General features: G+C 35.9%; 2 protein-coding genes across 2 annotated transcripts; both read right to left on the reverse strand.

Annotated features, from left to right (window-relative positions):
- Positions 1-2,205: 2,205 nt before the first annotated feature.
- LOC122668201 (amino-acid permease BAT1 homolog) lies at positions 2,206-6,184 on the reverse strand. The gene is made up of 6 exons (XM_043864795.1): positions 6,107-6,184; positions 5,829-6,008; positions 4,087-4,206; positions 3,373-3,390; positions 2,570-2,875; positions 2,206-2,442 (listed from the first exon to the last, which is right to left on the reverse strand). Exons 1-6 carry the CDS (start codon positions 6,182-6,184, stop codon positions 2,206-2,208), a joined length of 939 nt encoding a protein of 312 aa, XP_043720730.1.
- Positions 6,185-8,861: 2,677 nt separating this feature from the next.
- On the reverse strand, positions 8,862-15,564 carry LOC122666987 (amino-acid permease BAT1 homolog). The gene is made up of 7 exons (XM_043863128.1): positions 15,404-15,564; positions 15,083-15,265; positions 13,976-14,095; positions 13,620-13,811; positions 11,222-11,524; positions 10,953-11,135; positions 8,862-9,412 (listed from the first exon to the last, which is right to left on the reverse strand). The coding sequence occupies exons 1-7, from the start codon at positions 15,500-15,502 to the stop codon at positions 8,921-8,923; spliced, it is 1,572 nt and encodes a 523-aa protein (XP_043719063.1). The 5' UTR covers positions 15,503-15,564; the 3' UTR covers positions 8,862-8,920.
- Positions 15,565-19,126: the final 3,562 nt, after the last annotated feature.

Here is a 19,126-nt window from a genome sequence, read left to right on the forward strand (position 1 = left end):
AAAATCATAGTTTGATGGCTTAGATGTTTTGAAGTAACCAAATTTTCATATACTTTTTATCATATTCAATTTTCTCAAATTTTTGGAAAGGTTAAAGGTAAGGCATTCATTTGAATCGAAGACCTAGAAATGTTAAATCCCATCATTTAATAATCTATTAACCTTATCTCTATCCTTAGTTAAAGGAAACTGAACCTCAATAAGATGTTGACAGAAAAAGGGAAAAGCAAGTTGTAGAATTTCATCCTTATAATTGGTCAAGAATACCAGTCAATTTTTTCCTTACCATACGAAAGTCAAGGAAACCCAATATTTTTTTGGGTTTCCTTGACCGGAGGGTCCAGCCCAATTAAAACAAAGGTGGGTTGGTGACCAACCCCCTTATTTTGGGAGGGTGGGTGGGGTGGGGATTTCGAACGGGGACCCTCCAGCTCCCGCCCCGGTTAGAGGAGAACCAGAACCCTGTTATGGGGAGTCATGGCCATGCACACAGGGTGTTAGTCAATGCTAGATAATGATTGAAATGATTAGACCATTAACAGCATCTAAAAAGAAATCCAATTGGAAAGGTACAATCCCATCATAGATCGGGCTTTATCATCATGTTTGCTTTGATTTAAAATACAAAATGAGCGACCGGCCATGACCTGGATCAAAGGTTTAGAAGTGTCAAAACGTGGTGGTTGAAGTGTATCTTTCAAATTGAAAATTTCCCTAAGCTTTTTATGGTCTGGTCTTTAGACTAGACTGCAACAATAATATTTGTTTGTTATCTAAAATGCTCATACAATGGTTATTATTGGAATAATGGTAAAAGGTTATGTTAGGGGCTAAGCTAGCTTGTTGTTACACTTATGAATATTAATATTAAACTTGATGGTGAAAGCAATGCTGACTTTGTAAATAAATTAAGGTTTTACTTGACTCGGGCAAAATCATCGAATCAATGAAAACTTGAAGTGATTCAGACCTAGTTTGTCGGTGGTAGTCTGGTTACTTGGAAAAGTAGAAAGCAAGTACAGTTGTTTGATCAAGTGTTGAAGCTGAGTATCATTCTTTAGTTAATACAATGGCTAAACTGATATGATTAAAATTCTCGTGGGAAAATTTGGTTTTGTGATAATCAAGTTGCTATTTAGATTGCTAGTAACCTTATTTTTCATGAGAGAATTGAATTAAGCATATTGTATGTAGTAGATTATCATTTTGTGCGCAATGTTATGAACAAATTATTTCTACTCCTTGTGCTAGTTCTTCATATTGTATAAATTTTTTTCCAATAAGGATAATAGTGTCATTTCACATGTATATGTAAAACATTTGTATAACTGTGACACCTTTTGACAATGACATAGTGATTCATTTTCAAATTATTTTTGAAAATCCTTTTATATATACCCTTATCTTTAAGAACTTCTGGAAATGAGACGAGGCAATTAAAAGAAGGTGCCACGTTTTAAATACAGCCATAGAGGTGTCATTCAGAAACTCCAAAACATAAAATGATCCTGTAAGATTTCATTGAGAAATATCCATGGTACAACTAATATCTTTCTCTCATTTCACTCTATTTCCAATATCTTTCTCTCATTTGTTACCAAAAAACAAAAAAAATCTTTCTCTCATTACACTCTACTTCCAATGCACTACGTAGACAATGGACCATTTGCAAGTATGTTTTAAACAATTAAGTGATGTTCTTGACTGGTCCTTTGAACCATTTCCTTGCATCCAATACCCACCACAACATTATTAATGACAGAAATATAACCAAAGCAATGGGTGCATAGTTGAAGTTATCCCAGTTGATGGGGTAGTAAGTTGGCAATACAAAAGCTGAACAGGTATAACATATCCATAAGAAGGCCACTAGACAAATTGGCCTTCTAGTTCTTCCCAAATAAAAAGGTCCAGGTTTGAAATTCTTCTCATCCATTACCAACCTTGCAAAAATTGGCACTGCATAGCTACCAAACCACCCAACTGAACATATAGAAATGATGGCAGTGAAGACAACATTAACCTTCAAAATGGGTAATCCAAGAATAATGGCAATGGCTGCACACAACCAAACTGCATTCTTTGGAACCTTATGCTTTGGGTGCACTTCTCTCCATATCATGGAAAAGGGAATTCCTCCATCTCTTGACAAAGCATACACCTAAAACAGAACATAACAGATAAAATGTAATTGAAAATTTTCGATTATAAGAAAAATGAGATAGAATTAGGAGGAGAATTGAAGCTGGTTTCTCTTACTACTCTGGCTGCACTAGTAGTTATTGAAAGGCCACAAAAGAAAAAGGATCCCCATATGATGACCAGAAAAACTATAGCTCCTACAGAGTTATTGAACCTCCCCTGAAATGCATCATAGAATATTTGTGCTGGTATTAGTGCCCCTGCTGTCTCATTGGTTGGGTCGTATAAGTAGTTCAGATCCTGCACAAAGATAAAGTTTCACAGCACATTAGATGTGAGTAGTCCGATGTGGAGACTTATAGGTACTTAGGCACCCCTCCTTAAAGGCTAGCTTTTTAAAGATTAATTCTCCCGTAGGGGAAAGTACCTGAATGCTGAAAGTAAGAGCTAAGTAGTAACCCGCTCCGAAAAATGTGACAACTCCAATGCCTGAGAGAATTGCAATAGGGCCAGTTATATCTGCACCCTTTGTTTCCTCTGTTAGATGTGCAGCAGTGTCATAACCCAACAAACTGTATTGAGTGAGAAGTAGTGATAGAATCACAGCATAGGGTTTGCTACTGATCCCTGTCAACTCTGGAGATGTCTTAAATTGAGTGAACACATAAGAAGCAGATTGCTTATGCAGTGCCACCACCGGGAGCATTATAGTTATAACCAAACAGCCAGTTACCTGCAGATCTCTTGGTGTGAAAAATCAAAGGAGTGGTAGAACATAGGTGAAATGCAGTGCATTTGAGGAAGAACTTCCATTAATGAGGGGATGGGGGAATTTTATTCATATTATGCGTGGATTATAATGGAGGGAGATAGACATAACTCCCGAATCAATGGATTGAAATTTGGCCAAACTGTCCTACACGCTACTGACAGTGTCCTCCTGACCAGGGAGTCAGTAATATTATTAATCTACTTCGGAATAAAGCTAAAAGCACAAGATACAAAATAAGAAGACACGTGCATAAAATATATAGTTACAGATGAAAGCATATATACCTGCCACCATATTGAGATAATGTCAAGAAAGGCTATAACTTGTAGTGCAAATATGTTGAGTACTGCCCATATGATGATTTGAACTATGTACATGCATAAGAACACCCAGGGAGGAGCAAAATATCCTCCACCCTTGTTTGTACCAGTACATAATAGAAAGATGATTTGCAATACCTGTGACCCTGGATAAGCCTAGCAACAGAGCAGAATGAAGATTAATTAGAAACCAGGTAATACTTTGGGGATCAAATAGTGTGAATAAAATAAATTAATCACTCAATTGTTTCCTCTATTCTAGGAGAACTAACTAATTTAAAAGAAAAGGAAAGAAAATCTCTCATATATTCATTAAGGGAAAGAGACTTCTACTTGGTCGCATCGTCTCTACACAAACGTCTAGGTCAAGAGGGGAGGCGTACGCCCAGGTATCTACCCAAACTCCACCATTTCTCCATATCCTCCCTCTCTCATAAATTGATTGAATCATTGTGCAACGTTACGAGGGTACCCACCATCCCCACTTTTCTCTTTCATTTAAATTTAAACCCTTCAGATATTGAATAACATGAGTAAAAAGTGGGGATAAGAAAGTCATAGTGAAGTGAATTGATTAATTAGGCATAGTGACATGAAAAAAAACCCTTATAAAAATATGTCTTTGGAATGAATCTCAAGCGGAGATTCCAAATTTAAGACAAAATGACTTCTTTACCCCATAAATCATTCCTAACATGACAAAAACCTATATTTTACAGCAAGAATTAATGTGCAGAATCATCATCTCAATCCTAAGTGGAGTTATATGTAAGTTAATGAGTTAAATATTGGAAAATTAGTTAGGTTAAGTCATCGAATTAGAGAGATGGAGAAGATAGGACATAGCAGTACCTGTGCGCCTATCCCAGAAACAAGGCCGATAATTTCCAGCCAAGCACAGCACCAAGATGCAAATGGACCCCATATAGGACCAGCCAATTGAGCTGACCAGAAGTATAGTGAACCAGCTGTCTGTGTTGTCAGTGTAAGAATCATGTCAGTCTAATAAAAATTTAGGAGAATATTTTGTGCCGCAACGTAGGCTACATCCAGGCACATGGGCAGCCTGTGCAAGGGGGGTAGGGTGGTCATTATATCCACCCCCATGTGCCTAGGCACTGCCTGCGCTACGACAAAGAGAACAACACCCCTTAAAATTTCAAATGATTATTTATTTATTTAAAAAGCTTAGGAAATAATTAATCATAAGGCAATTTAGTGCCACAAACTGAACAAACCTACAAGATTTTCTTTAAAGAGAGGGATAGGCACGCAGCCCATATATATAGACAATTAAGGGGGAGCGCAAGAGTCACGCATGCATGATAGCCAATGAAAGAACAGACACTGGCATCTTGAGGGGTGGAATGATCATTTTGACCCTCACTATCTAGGTGTGCCCCCCCCCCCCCCCCCAAGAATATTTTTCCATATGGATATCATAAGCATTTAAAGAGGGAGAAAGGGGTCTTGGTGGGTGTCAAACCATATATATGGGGGATTCATAATTTCACATCATTAAATTAAGAAAATATAGATGTGAGGGGGTGTGAATATGACGATCGCGTGTCCACCTTTTCCCCTTTCTTTATTAGTTAAGATGAGGGAAGAAAAACTTTTCAGAATGTAATGGGGAATGATGTACATGTATAGTGGACATGGAACATTTTCTACGATATAACTTCCACAATACTCACGAGTAGTTTCAATATTCCTATTTATATTGTAGGCAAGAGATTGTTGCTTGGTCGTTGGCCTCTGCATCATCGTGGGAGCGAATGAGAATGCATGCAGGGGCATCAATATACATAGAAATACTTATTTCTTGGGAGGCAGAATGGTAATTTAGCATGCTCCTATGTTTAGACTGAGGATCTACTCACTAACTTGGTAGCCTTTTTTTTGTCCCCTTAATATTTTTTTTTTTCAAAATGATCAGAACCTATAAGGATACTCTTTCAATTAAGGATGTCAAAAATCAGACCAACTCGATTAAATTGATCGAATCGAGCTAAATTGATCGACCAAACTCCTTATTGGTCGTATTGGTTTTGCCTTTCTAAAACCACTAAAAAATAAAACCAAAACAGATCAAGCCTACTATTAAGACCAACCAACCGTTTGGAGTGAAACTGATAGAAACCCATAAAAGCTGATAAAATTCAATATTTTTTTGTACAATATTCTTTGGATTGAGTTTCCCTCCTCCCATGATGAATGGGATTCCATTCACGCAGTACGGGATAGGGCAAGAATCGGTATCAGGAGAGTATTTAATTTGGAACGGAACAAAACCTCAGGAGGGGTTTGTTGGTGGGTGAACTGTCTTTTATGGGTGGAGGAAAACTTTATCTTTTTTCTTTTTACAAATAAAAAACAGAGATTGGATCAATAAGAGACCGATAATTAACTGGCTGGACCAATAATTATATCTTTCGGTGTGGTTTTTGTAAACCGAACATCTTATCGGCTCGGTTTCGATCTAACCCCTATATGCAACAAACAAAAAATTGAGAAAAATCGATTGAAACCAGAGTCAGCCATCACAAACCGAATGAACCAAAGAAAATAATATAAGAGAAATAAAAACATACTGGGAAAGAAGAACAGATCTCAGCCATAGCAAAGCCAATGAACCAAGTGAAGAATGTAACCACAACCCATCCCCATATCATACTTGCAGGCCCTGCGTAAAGAATACTTGAACCATACAGTGGTGTCCCTATGAAAACCGCCATTGTTGAGAATGTTATCCCAAATATCTTCAACAGAGACTGCAGAAACCAAAATTTTGATTGAATTAATACTGATAAAGGAAATAAAAAGCACAAATTAAATAGCTAGGAACAAATAGAGGAAATCGGATTATCACCATTTCTCTTCTGAGTTCTTGCTTGTAACCAAGCTCGTTTAGACGCCTCTCTCCTGAATCCATCTCTAGACCAGACATTGTCGTGTCACTTCCAATTCCCAAATAGTTGCAGTTGCAGCAGCTCAAGAAGAAAAATAGAAACAAAAAAAATTGTTTGGGTTTGGGATTAAGGGACACAATTAGTACTAATTATTCACTCCTACCCCAAATTTGAATTTTGGTTGTTTTTAATGACTCTGCATGAGTCCATTACCATGCATTTAATTAGAACTAATCTTTCTTTCTTTCTTTATTTTACTATAATTTCGATCGCTTCTTCTTAATTGAGCTATTAATTACTTCAACTTGAAAAAATCAGAGTGGAGGGGCATGAATCATAGAGAATCTCATGAGTTTGAAAGCTGACGTCAATTCTTTTCGCGTAATTACACAAAAAACAAAAACACTCTCCTTTTCATATAAAACAACAATAAATATATTCCAGCGTGTACTAATCCTTGAGTACTCTGAGCTCGTGCAGAATGCATGCTGCACTTACAGTCAACGTTCAACATCATCAACTTTATTTTATTTTATTTTATTTTTTGATTTTTGTGTTTTTTCCTTTTAGAAATCTCTCGGTATGATTTTAATGATGAAACAGATATTGAAGAATCGTTGTCCCCTCCAATTCTTCCAATTACTCACATGGCAAAATGCTGTCGAAAACATTGTCTAAGATGTGCTACAATGAGGTGATAATTATCGATATTGAACTATTGGTAGAGACTGCCTTCTCTCCCTCATTTAGGATACCTTATATTTTTGTCACTTGGAAAAATCTAAATTCACCAATGAGATATTAAAGAAATCAATCATATATGCTTCTTGTAGATATTCCACAAGGTGAAGAACAAAACTAGCAACTTAACAAGCTAAGTAAGGCGTGAGAGAAGTAGCAAAAGGATCAAGGAGAAAATATTATAGAACACCCCTCGCCCAAGTTTTACTGTAACCCCCTTGTTGAGATTCTAATTATAAAAGCAACAATTCTTGATTGCCCTTTTGTCTTATTCTTAAATTTATTTTTTTAAAAGTTAGGTATAAAAAAGGATTTCAAAATGATTAATCATTATATCATTGTCATTGTATTACACATTTTTTTTTATTATAAATTTGAAATAATAGGATTTACTTTTATTAAAAAATATATACATCTTTTATTAAAAAGGGAAAAAAAAATGTTACAAAATCCATTGATTAAAAGTTAAGTCATGTTGTAATCAAGCTTGACGAGATGACCTTGTTTTTTTTTGTTTTTCTACTCTTTTAATAAAGAAAAGTGTTCATACACTGTTGGTGAAGGAAAAGTATATCCATCAACGGTCATTAATGTTAGCCCTTCTATAGTACAAAGTAGATAATACCTTTGTAGTGTTCCCAATACCCATTGGAGACCATCTGAACCACTCGATCCTTTAGTATAATACAATTTTTTTTTTCTCTTAATAAGGGTAAAATCTTATCATTTCATTTTTCAACTTGTGCAGAACAATGACAGCCTTTGAATCTTTTTTTGATAAGAAACAAAATAGATTAAAAATAATAAAGAAAGTGTCCACGTTGTCACATACAACAGTTCTTTTTTTAGATATCTAGGCATGATTAGTCAAGTTACGGGTTAAGTCAACAAACTTCCTATCATTTTACCATCATATAGACTTTCACAAAACATTTGATAAGCAACACAATATCAAAAAGAACCGTAAAGAGTTCCCATGGCTATTGCTGAATTTTTTGCTCCACTCATCAACTAAAACTTGGCAATCAGTCCAAACATCTATGTATTCGACTCCCAATGACCTTACTTTTTGCTATCCCTAGAGCACTCCCCTAGCTTCAGCTTCCAATGTGCTCCTTGCATAACCAAAATGCATAGATGCAATAGGAAACCTTCTATTAATAATAACAATGGAAGTCCATCTTGCTTCACTAGTGTCAACTTTAAAACTCCCGTCACAAACCATAATGATATGATCAAATTGAGTAAAGCTCAAGTATATCTTGTAAGGATATCGATGACATTATACCAAGCTCTGTTTCATGTATAAGGAACGGTAAATGTTGGACATGATCAATTCTATGAAGGTTTGGCCTGCAATGAGTTATATGATATTGATTCCTTGCATACCAAAGACAATAACACGAAAGAAAAGGGATGGAGCATAATAACCTGCATAAATGATCATATAAAGATGGAGCCTTGAGCCATTCAACTCATCTTGATGGTGACATAAAAGTACAAATCCCTTTTTAACAAATAAGACAAAAGGCAATCAAAAAAAAGTATAACTTCACCACTTTGGTGACAACAAGAAGCATACCGTTTTCAAAGTTATTTGCCATGCTAGGTTGCTCCAAATCCAGCTTCCAAGGACGGAAAAGAGAGTGGAAGAAAAGAGGACATTTTAATTGTTCATAGTTATTTTCCAGGCCAGGTTGTTCCAAGTCCAGCTTTCAAGGAAGGAAATGTAGAAAAAACAAGCTTTGACCAGAGGGGAAAGATTGGATGGAAAGAGAAAGTTTTATTCGTTTATAATTACTTGACAGGGAAGGTTGCTTCCAAATCCAGCATTGACTATAGAAAAAGTAGAAAACTAAAACACCTTTTGAAAAATCATATTTTGATAGAATGAACACCCAATAACCCACTCATTACAACCATAAAGAAAATCTAAATTATATCTGAATTCCATTATAGCAGAACATCAATAATATGTACATCGATCGTGCTCACAAATTTCATAGAGACTACTACCTACATAGACAAACATGTTAAACCTTTCCATTGGGGACATCGATGTTCCTAACAGGCCCCTTAAACCATTTTCTTGCATCCAAAAGCCACCAAAGAAATATGAGGCCCAAAGCAATACCCAAAGCAACAGGTGCATAGTTGAATGTATTCCAAGAGATTGGGTAGGAAGTTGGCAATAGGAAGACTGAACAGGTATAGCAGATAAACAGAAAGGCTACCAAGCAAATTGGCCTTCTTGCCTTGCCCAGATAAAATGGTCCTGCTCTGAAGTTCTTCTCTTCCATCACCATTCTCGCGAAAATTGGAACAGCATAGCCACCAACCCATCCAATAGTACATATTGAAGTTATAGCAGTAAAAACTACATTAACTTTCAAGATAGGAAGTCCAAGAAGAATGCAGATGGCTGCACACAACCACACTGCATTTGAAGGAACCTTGTGTTTTGGGTGCACCTTTCGCCAGATAGATGAGAAAGGAACTCCTCCATCCCTTGATAATGCATATACCTGAAACATTTTATGTCAAAATGTAGTTGTAAGAGATAAACCTGACCGAGTAATACTAACAGTGGTTGCTCAGCTAAGTCTAGTTTTTATGGGTGAATCTACCCAATCTTGACAGAGTCTACACTGTTTTGAATCTGTTATGAATATGGAGAGATCTAGTTTATAAAATGGTAAACTCACTGTTTTGAAACATTGTCAAATGGCTTAGATGTTCAGTAACCAAATTTTTAGGATGTTTCTATCATATTCAATTATCTCAAATTCTGTGAAGGTCAGAGTATGACATTCATTTGAAACCTAAGAATTTAATCATTTAATAACCTATTAACATTAACTCTGTCTTTGTTAAAGGGAAACTGACCCATAATAAGATGTGACAGAAGAAGGAAAAAGCATGTTTTTTGAGTGGTTTTGTTTGTGGGTGTGTGGTAAATAAACACAGTGAGTGAAGAGAACTTTTGAATGGAGGAGTTGGCTTGAATTGAGGGGTGGGGGACAGAGTTCTGTGTTTTATCATTGTCTACAAGAAGCAGAGATTCTTATCCGTGAAATCAGAAGCCAATGTCTCGGGGTCCTAATTGAATTGATAGCAAACATTTTTCCTATGCCTTGAATGCCAAACTACTGCTCTATCTGATGCCTTTTGTATTTTGGTGCAAGGATAACTTTTTCTACAGCTCAATCGTGATTCGATTCCTGGACTCTGCTATCAACAGTTGGAGAATCCAGGGATCCCATCTGATGTTATATTTAATAGGTAGAATCATGGTCTGATGGAGCCAACTGTATGCATTGGAACCACTAAATAGTAGGAAAGAAATGCTAGAGAGAAGAATAATGATACTTCAAGAGTGAAAATCACCGAAACATGAGTAACTGAACTTATACGGGTAAGTTAAAATTAAGGTTCCTCAGGTTTGAGGTATCTATAGCTATGATTCCTAATGCTTAAACTGACCTTAGGGGTTCCTTGTCCCAAAAGGTTGTGAGTCCATGCTTATAGACGATGATAAAATGGCCCAAACTTCTGGTTCAATTAAAAGATTTGAATTTGGATATGGTTCAACCATTATTTTCCACATTTTAAACCACCGTGGTTGCTAAACTAGCATTTTTAATTAGGGAAAACACAACGGTGGAATCTAATCTAAGGTCATCAGACCATCAGGAGCATCTAAAGGATTCCAACTGAAGAATAAATGATCAGATCATCAAGTTATGATATTAAAATCCAATCCATGATCAGATCATCAAAAGTATACTATCATATGATTGAAACATTGGTTGCAAGATTAAATGCCTCTAATGAATGGTTATTTTGTAAATGATGTTTCAGGTTAGTTAAAGGTTAAATTATAGTTCACGAAAAGGGATATACTGATTCTCAGAAAAGATGCAGTTAAATGAGAACTGTACTGAAGTTTCTAAATATCCTTTTGTACATTTAAAATGTGCATGAGTCCAGTTTAAGAGCAGTAACTTCAAAAAGCAGAAACATGGACCAAGTTTCAAAACTTCAAAAGGATGACATTTTACTTACCACTCTGGCTGCACTAGTAGTGATTGAAAGGCCACCAAAGAAGAATGATCCCCAAATAATGAAAAGCAAAATAATTGCTCCTGTAGAATTATGATACCTCCCATGGAATGCATCATAAAGTATCTGAGCCGGCACAAATGACCCAGCAGTCTCATTGTTTACATCAAATAAATAGCTTGGATCCTGCATGACAATTGCAATCCTATGTTAGTTAGATAGACGAGAACATATTGGAAGCAGTAATCCAAAAATTAGTTCATAAAGAATACCTGAATGCTGAAGGTAAGGGCCAAGATGTATGCCCATCCAAATACTGAAATGATGCCTATACTAGAAAGAATTGCTATTGGACCATTCTTATCTGCACCCTTTGTTTCCTCTGTTAGATGAGCTGCAGCATCATACCCGTAAAGTGAGTACTGACTGACAAGAAAAGACAGTATTACTGCATATGGTTTGCTAGTTATCCCAGTTGACGGCGCCATCTCAAAATGGGTGAATACATAGGAAGCAGATTGCCTTGTCAGTGCAACAAGGGGAAGCATTATAACTATGACAGTACCTCCAACGACCTATCAAGGAAGCACTGTAAGATTAACGAAAAACATTACTCAAGAAAATTGTAAACCCAGAAATACACAAAATGCATTTTTATTATCATGGCACAAATATAATGATACCAAAAATGGTAGAGATGAAATGTAAGGGCCTTTTTTTGGGGGGTTTCTGGACTATGCATTTCATTTTGGTATTTGGGTTTTCCAGTTTATATGTATAAAAGCAGGACTAATCTCATAATTCCTAAGGATGCTGGAGGTACGTTGGTATTGAGGAAGCTATTAAAAGAACCATAAGGAGGCTGGATGTGCGGTCAGACTCTTAGGTGGCTGTGCAGCACACCGCGCCATGAGAAGCTCTACTCATCTTCTAAGTGATGAAAAATTGGAGGCAGAATTAAGACTAATATGTTTGTGTTTGTATGTGGAGTAGGAGAGCTGACCCATTGCATCCCTTTGTAAATATCCATAGGAAACATATTCCCTGACTTCTCAAATGATCTTCATGAGTTTAATGAGGAAGTGATACTGATGGATGTTTTTATTTTCTTCACTTGATATACGTTGACTTGACATATATAAATTCTTCTTTTTTTTTGCTATAACTATAGAAATACAAGAAGACAAAATCTGAAAGGGGAAAATTTTGTTGCACAATCCACTGACTTCTGAAATTATACCATCTGCAATAGTTTATTCAAGGAACAGTTTAATCACTTTTGAGTAGATGAAAATCTGGGACAATACTTGGGAAGGGTGCATATATACCATACATTTTTGAGAATAGAGACTTTAGTGAACCTTTGGGGTCTTAGGTGTATTATGACTACACATAATAAGAGGCAGATCTGTTGACTATGACTTGTCTTTTGGCCCTGTGGAGCTTTGACTAGTTTTAACATTGCAAACCATCAGATAGCATTGAGGTTAATCAAGTTCAATATCAAGTACATTCTATGTTAGGTTTCCAGCAGAGGTTTTCCTCGAGAAAAATCTTCTACCCCTCATAGGCTTCAAGTGCTCTCACTAATAGTAAAGCACAAATGCCATATCAACCAAAAAGTTTCACACAATAGATCACACTCCTAAGATGTCATCAACCTTCAGAAGGAACCTAGCAACCCTAATCTGGGAGAGAAAACTATAGAATTGGAATCATCCCATTGCTTAAAAAAATAAGAATCAGGTCAACAACTAGATGACACACTGATTACAGCAAAGGAACACTGAATAATGTGAAGATGTAGCCATATGATCTTATTTAAAATGGTTTCTAATCTCAAGTAGATATTACATCTGAAACACATCCAGAGAAATGTACTACTGAAAATTTCACATTTTAAGCTGGATGTTATCTTGGAATGGCAGCATTATTTTATATTAATTTTCATTTCATCTTCGAGAGTTGAATTTACTAATTCAGTATATTTGTAAAACAGAGTTTTGAAACGAAAATCTGTCTTGATTAATGGTGCCCGTATCATGCTCATTTCATGAGCATAGGATATGTGGATTCAAGGTGCATCTCAATTTTTTTTTTAAAACTACAAAAATTGGGAAATGTTCCTCAACAGAGCAGCTTGGAAAGGAATCTCCAAGCAGATTCTTCATTATTGCCATATGGACGAGTGACATGACAATTCTAACTGTTGGATATCTAAAGAATGGTATCAATTGGTCACTTGTCAAATTTCAGAACCTAATTCAATCAAGTACACTCCCATGTATTGGCATGCATCCTCATGTTTTTTCTATGCGCGCCTACTATTATTCCGGAAACTACTGCGCACTCTCTCATAGTCTTGGATTTTTCAAAATTTGTATTTGGCCACCTGCAAGTTTTTGATTGGGCTTGAAGTTCATATGTGAGCAGGATAACTTGGGGTCTACCTGTCCACAATTTCTAGGCCCCACATGAACTGCTATTTGGTAGATATTTTGGTGCCGTTTCGAGGTTTCTTTCCAAGCTGCTCACTTAGAGAACCCTTTTCCATGGCCATAACAGTTATATGCAGATGCCTTTCTAACATTTCAGCTCATTAAGTGCAAATTGGAATATGTGTACTACAGATCAGACAATGACATAAAATCATATAAATCCAACATTTACCTGCCACCAGATTGAAACCATGTCAATGAGAGCAATAACTTCTAATGCGAATGTGTTGAGTACTGCCCATATAATTGTGAGGCCTATATACATGCACAAGAATAACCATTTTGGTGCAAGGTACCCTCCACCTTTGTTTGTACCAGTACAAAGTAAAATGATACTTTGCAATGTTTGTGACCCTGCATAAGCCTACCAAACAATAAAAAAGGATTTATCAGAAACTTATAAAGCACAAAAATGTAAAATTCAGGTAATTTATACTACATAGAAGAGAACATGTTTCTTTTACTTACCGGAGAAAAATTAACACTTCAAACGAAATTAACTACAATAGTACCAAAAACTATTGTTACCTGTGTACCAATGCCAGCTATGAGGCCAATGGTCTCCAGCCATGCACAACACCACGAAGCAAATGGACCCCACTTGGGACCAGCTAAATGAGCAGCCCAGAAGTAAAGAGAGCCAGTAGTCTGTTTAATGCCAAGAACAAGTGAGTTCAAAATATTCATCTTATAAAAGTATAACATTACGCCATGGATGACATGAACAAAAGAGAATATTCTGTATGCTTAAAAAGAGTTTGTTCTTAACCTTTTCTTTTTGAACATGAGATTCCCAACTAAAGAAAATTATCTCATTCGGAGGAAATATAGCATATCTAAGATAAAGATAAATGTGTAAAAGCTGGAATACTTGAGTACTACCCAAAAAAAGAAGAGTCAAAACAATTAAAAGAAAAGCTACAATACTCTGTAGCTTACATTCAACCCAAGGGGAATTGCAGGTACAAGTACTAAGGACCAAACTTAATAAAGGAGAAACTTAACCCCCGTTGCAACATTTTCTTGAACCAGAGATAAAGCTCTCATTAAAGGATATAAACATTACTTAAAACCAAAAGTACGAACATATAAAACATGGGAATTGTCAGTATGGAAGAGAGGAACCAAAAATAAAGGTTAAGAGAAGATGATTCCAACAATAACATGGGAAAACTTGGCTTGTCTATTTAATAGTAACCTGGGGGCATGATAGTCAGTAGAACAGGGAAAACAGTGAGTTCTAGGAGCTCCATAGAACAACAGGAAAATGAGTTATTATGAAATGGATTTGCAGAATCTCATATCAGCATGTCATTTAAGTTAATTTGCATTCATTCTTGGTTATTCTCTCTCAGAGAAGGTAAGGTACCTTGTTTTCCAGAAATTTTTGACCCTTTAAATTCCAACTGTATAACTCTTCCATGTCAATTCATAGAGCAACCAAACCAAAAGTTTCAATTATCAACTCTTGGATAGGTTAGAAAAACTCAGTTCATGTAGACAATTCATTTTAACTCACTAAATTCATTTTGTGGTTCTGAAACTAAATCTCTTATTTTCTAAGGGAATAGAAACATGCAGAAATGAAATTAGTGGAATCAAAGAGATTTAACATAGGAATGAAAGGAAACAAACCGGGAAAGAGGAGCAGATTTCAGCCATAGCAATTCCAACGAACCAGGTGAAGAATGACACAACCACCCATCCCCACACCAGACTTGCAGGCCCTGCATATTGCAAGCTCGAGCCAAACAAGGGGGTTATCCCAGTGAAAAGGGTCATTGTGGAAAATGAGATTGCAAGTGTCTTGAAAAGAGTCTGCACCAGTCAAACAGAAAAGACCCATCTCATCAATCTTGAAACAAAAACGAAAAAAAAAAAGAAGAAGAAGAATATAAATCAAACTGAAATGGATCTGGATAGAATAAAAAGGGGGTTGAGATTGAGTTGGGCAACCATTTCTCTTCTGAGTTCTTGCTTGTAACCCAGTTCATTGAGACGCTTCTCTCCTGAATCCATCTCAACCGTCGACGTTGCCGGTGAACGCTGTCCCATGAGCGATATCAATGATCACTGCCAAATACCAAGTAGTTGCAGTTGCAGCTGCAACTCATAAAGAAACAGGAAAAAATGGTTTTTGTTCTTAACTGGGAAGAGATAGTTTATAAGGGAGGAGCAATAACAAGTAGTACCTAAAGTCAACAGCTTTGATCTTCTTTTACTTGTTGATATTCCCTAGTGAAAATTCGCCTTGTTTGAAATGGAGGTATCTGGTGTGAAGTCTAAAGTTAAAAGCGCAAATCTCCGAAGGTCAGAGGTCAAAGCAAGCCAGCCACGCCAGGCGAGGCCCAGGTGGCAATGCCGCAATTGGATGTTTACTCCTATCGTCATAATACCCAAATTATTTGAATTTTAGTTGTCTGTCGGTCCCTCACTCTCCCTCTCCATGGGAAAATTAGGGATGATTCCATGAGTACCTTTTTACACTTCTAATTAATCTGTCTTATACTCTTATCTCCCAATTTTAACACATTTTAATTAAGCATTAGACAATTAATTCAATGTTCCCTACTTTCTACTTCTTGCTATCGTCACTCAATGAGAAGTGTCTGTCTATTCCTAAAATATTATTGCCACGTGGAAGAATTAGGCTGGTGGGGCATGAGGCATGACTTTTCCAATCACAGTGCATGAAATGTTTTTTGGCATATGTTAATTAAAAATCAAACTAAATTTTGGAATCCATTCATCGAGGGAGGGTATAGGAAGGGTATTTTTGGAAATCCGGGTGGTGAAGACCATAAATTTATACAAATTGAAAGGGAAAATGAATGATATCATTGATATGCAATTAATTGTTTTTTTGGCATATGTTAATTAATTTCAAACTAATTTTCGGCATATTTTAATTAATTTCAAACTAAATTTTGGAATCCATTCATCGGGGGAGGATATCAAAAGGATATTTTTGGAAACCCGGGTGATGAAGGCCATAAATTTATACAAGTTGTAAGGGAAAATGAATGATATCATTGATATGCAATTAATTACCCTCCACGTAGTATTGAATTAGTTAGAAAGTAACTAAAAAATTCATATGTTTGGAATCTAACATGAATTTCTAATACACTCTCTCTTTCTCTCTCTTGTTGACAATAATGAGAATAGAAAATTATTTCGACCTGCCCTTATCTAAGGGTATTAATGAGTAACCATAATCAAGTACTGAATCTGGATCCGGATCGAATAATTGGAATTGATCTAAATCGAATGTAATATGATTAAGTCCTGGATTTGAAAATGTCTTTATAATTCGGTTAGGAGTGAATTTGGATCTACCCACCTATCCAGCAGATCTAGTCGAATCCGAATCGAATAATTACCTTAAAAATTAACATAAATTCCTAATAGTTTAATACATTTGGTGTAAAATCTTCTACTCATTTGAAATAGTTGCTTGATTGAGGAGTTAATAAAAACAAATTTAGGTATCTTCATGAATTGATAGTTGTAATAGAACTTAAAAAATTGTCTAACTTTTGAGTCAATTTGTTCCAATTAGATTAATATTTTTTTTCACTTAAAATATTTTATCAATTTCTTTTATTTAAGCAAATCATATATTTTGATCTCAAACTTTTGCTTTGTTTTGTCTCTTGAATATCAGAATCGAACGAGAATCGAATGGCATAACCGAATAAAATTGGATATAGTAACCAGATATAATAACCTAATAACTTAATAAAAATCGAATATAAGAACCGGATTGTAACCAGATCTGAACCAAATCTAACCGTCCAAGATCAGTTAGAGTATTCAATTCTAGAACTACTCCGGGAGTTTATCCGGATCTAAATCCCACTACCACTGCTTGAAACCGACCGAGCTCCGAACCGAATACCTAATTCCATACCCAATTAACATCCTTACCCTTATCTAGGTAAATTGGTACAGTTCATGGTTTTTATTTCCATTTTGGGAAGGATAATGAAAATTCTGACCATGAAGTCAAAGAAAAAAAATATGGATATGGATTGGCCGTATATATCAAATGTAAAATTGAGATTTAATGATCTCTCACATGTAAGCGATACGCTCCCAGATATGTCCAAACACTCCACTAATAGTTTTTATTTTTTTAAAATATCTTGGTTTTGTCACTTATTAGCAAACTAAGATTGGACCAGAGGTTGGGGATTATCAAATAACCTCGAGGATCCACCTATACATATATATATAAACAATTTCAGTTGCACCTAAGCTGTCACATTGTAGTTGTCGGAGGGTGTGTTGTTTCGGAAAATTATCACCTTCAGTTTGCTGATCGGTCCAGTTTCCCAGTTCCTCTAATAGGGGGATGGTGGACCCCACCAGGGCAGAGTGTTTGGGCATGGGTAGAGAGGTCATTTCAACCCCCCTTTGTTAGAGGAACTGGGGAACTGGGCCGGGCAGCCAACTGGAGGTGATAAAGATCCGTGTTGTTCCATGTCTAGTGTGTGTCATGCTCCTCACTTCTGTAAATTTACAATAATAGGATTCAGTCATTAATTTTAACTAATAAAATTACAAATGAACCCATTTTTAAGAAATGGTGATTGTATAGGTAATAGATTAGGAGTAAATGCAACATCGAATTCCTCTAAGGAGCCTAGGGAGTATTAGGAGGCATCCAACGGTTGGGTTGTGTCACACATATTTTAATGGATAGATATGCTAAGATGTGTGTGACACAACACAAAAATTGAATGCCCCCTGAGCGTTCCGTGGATCCATGTTATAAAGTTCTTTTTTTCTTTATCAAAGTGATACAGACTTGTTTACATCTCTTTTATGAAATTTCAGCCAAGATTGAATGAGAAAAGTAGGTCAAAGTCATTGTTATAATTATTTTTTTAGGTAGAACCTCAAAGTTTGTTGAAAGATTAAAAATATATAAAATGAAATATTCGAAAAATTATGAAACTACCGAACAAGAGGAGGACATCTTTGTAATTTTGGGTCACTTCCACTACTCAATTTCGCACTGAAATTTTATCAATGAGATGGGTTCTAAGAACGGTTTAAAGTGATCGTTGTGGGGATCGGGACCTACAACTTCCATGTTATAACCATGATCAAATTAAGTATTTTTATAATATTTTAGAATTGGAAAAAAGAAAAAAATATATAGTAATGTCATTTTAAAGAAACAAATACAAAAAACGAATTGAAATATGTTATAATAGTCAGATATCTATTCTCCCTTCAACCAAAAAAACAAAAAAAGATATCTATTCTCCCGGAAGAGATTTACTTCTCAAAGGGTTCAGACGTAGGGTGGGCAATGGTCAAACCACCTCCATCTTCCACGACCCTGTTGTGTGAAAAATCCTTCATTCAAGGAGGGGTGGTTGGAATGAGAATAGGACACCCTGTTGCATTGCAGCGATTTAAAGTTTTACTCGTGCCCCGATATTCCAAAGACTTTTCAAAGATAACAGAACAAAGTAACTTGAAAATGGACTGTAATTGCACTTCAAATTACTTATAGTGAACAATCTACAGTGCAAATCATTAGGGTGCATAAAACAAAATAGAAGAAACCTTAGGTTCACACTGTCGTGGAAAAGGAAAGAAAAACAGTGAAGGAAAGTAAAGTAAATGCAGGTTTTTGTATGTGTTTGATACATTCCTCTTTCT

The sequence above is a fragment of the Telopea speciosissima genome, chromosome 7, assembly GCF_018873765.1.
Source record: "Telopea speciosissima isolate NSW1024214 ecotype Mountain lineage chromosome 7, Tspe_v1, whole genome shotgun sequence".
NCBI lineage: Eukaryota > Viridiplantae > Streptophyta > Magnoliopsida > Proteales > Proteaceae > Telopea > Telopea speciosissima.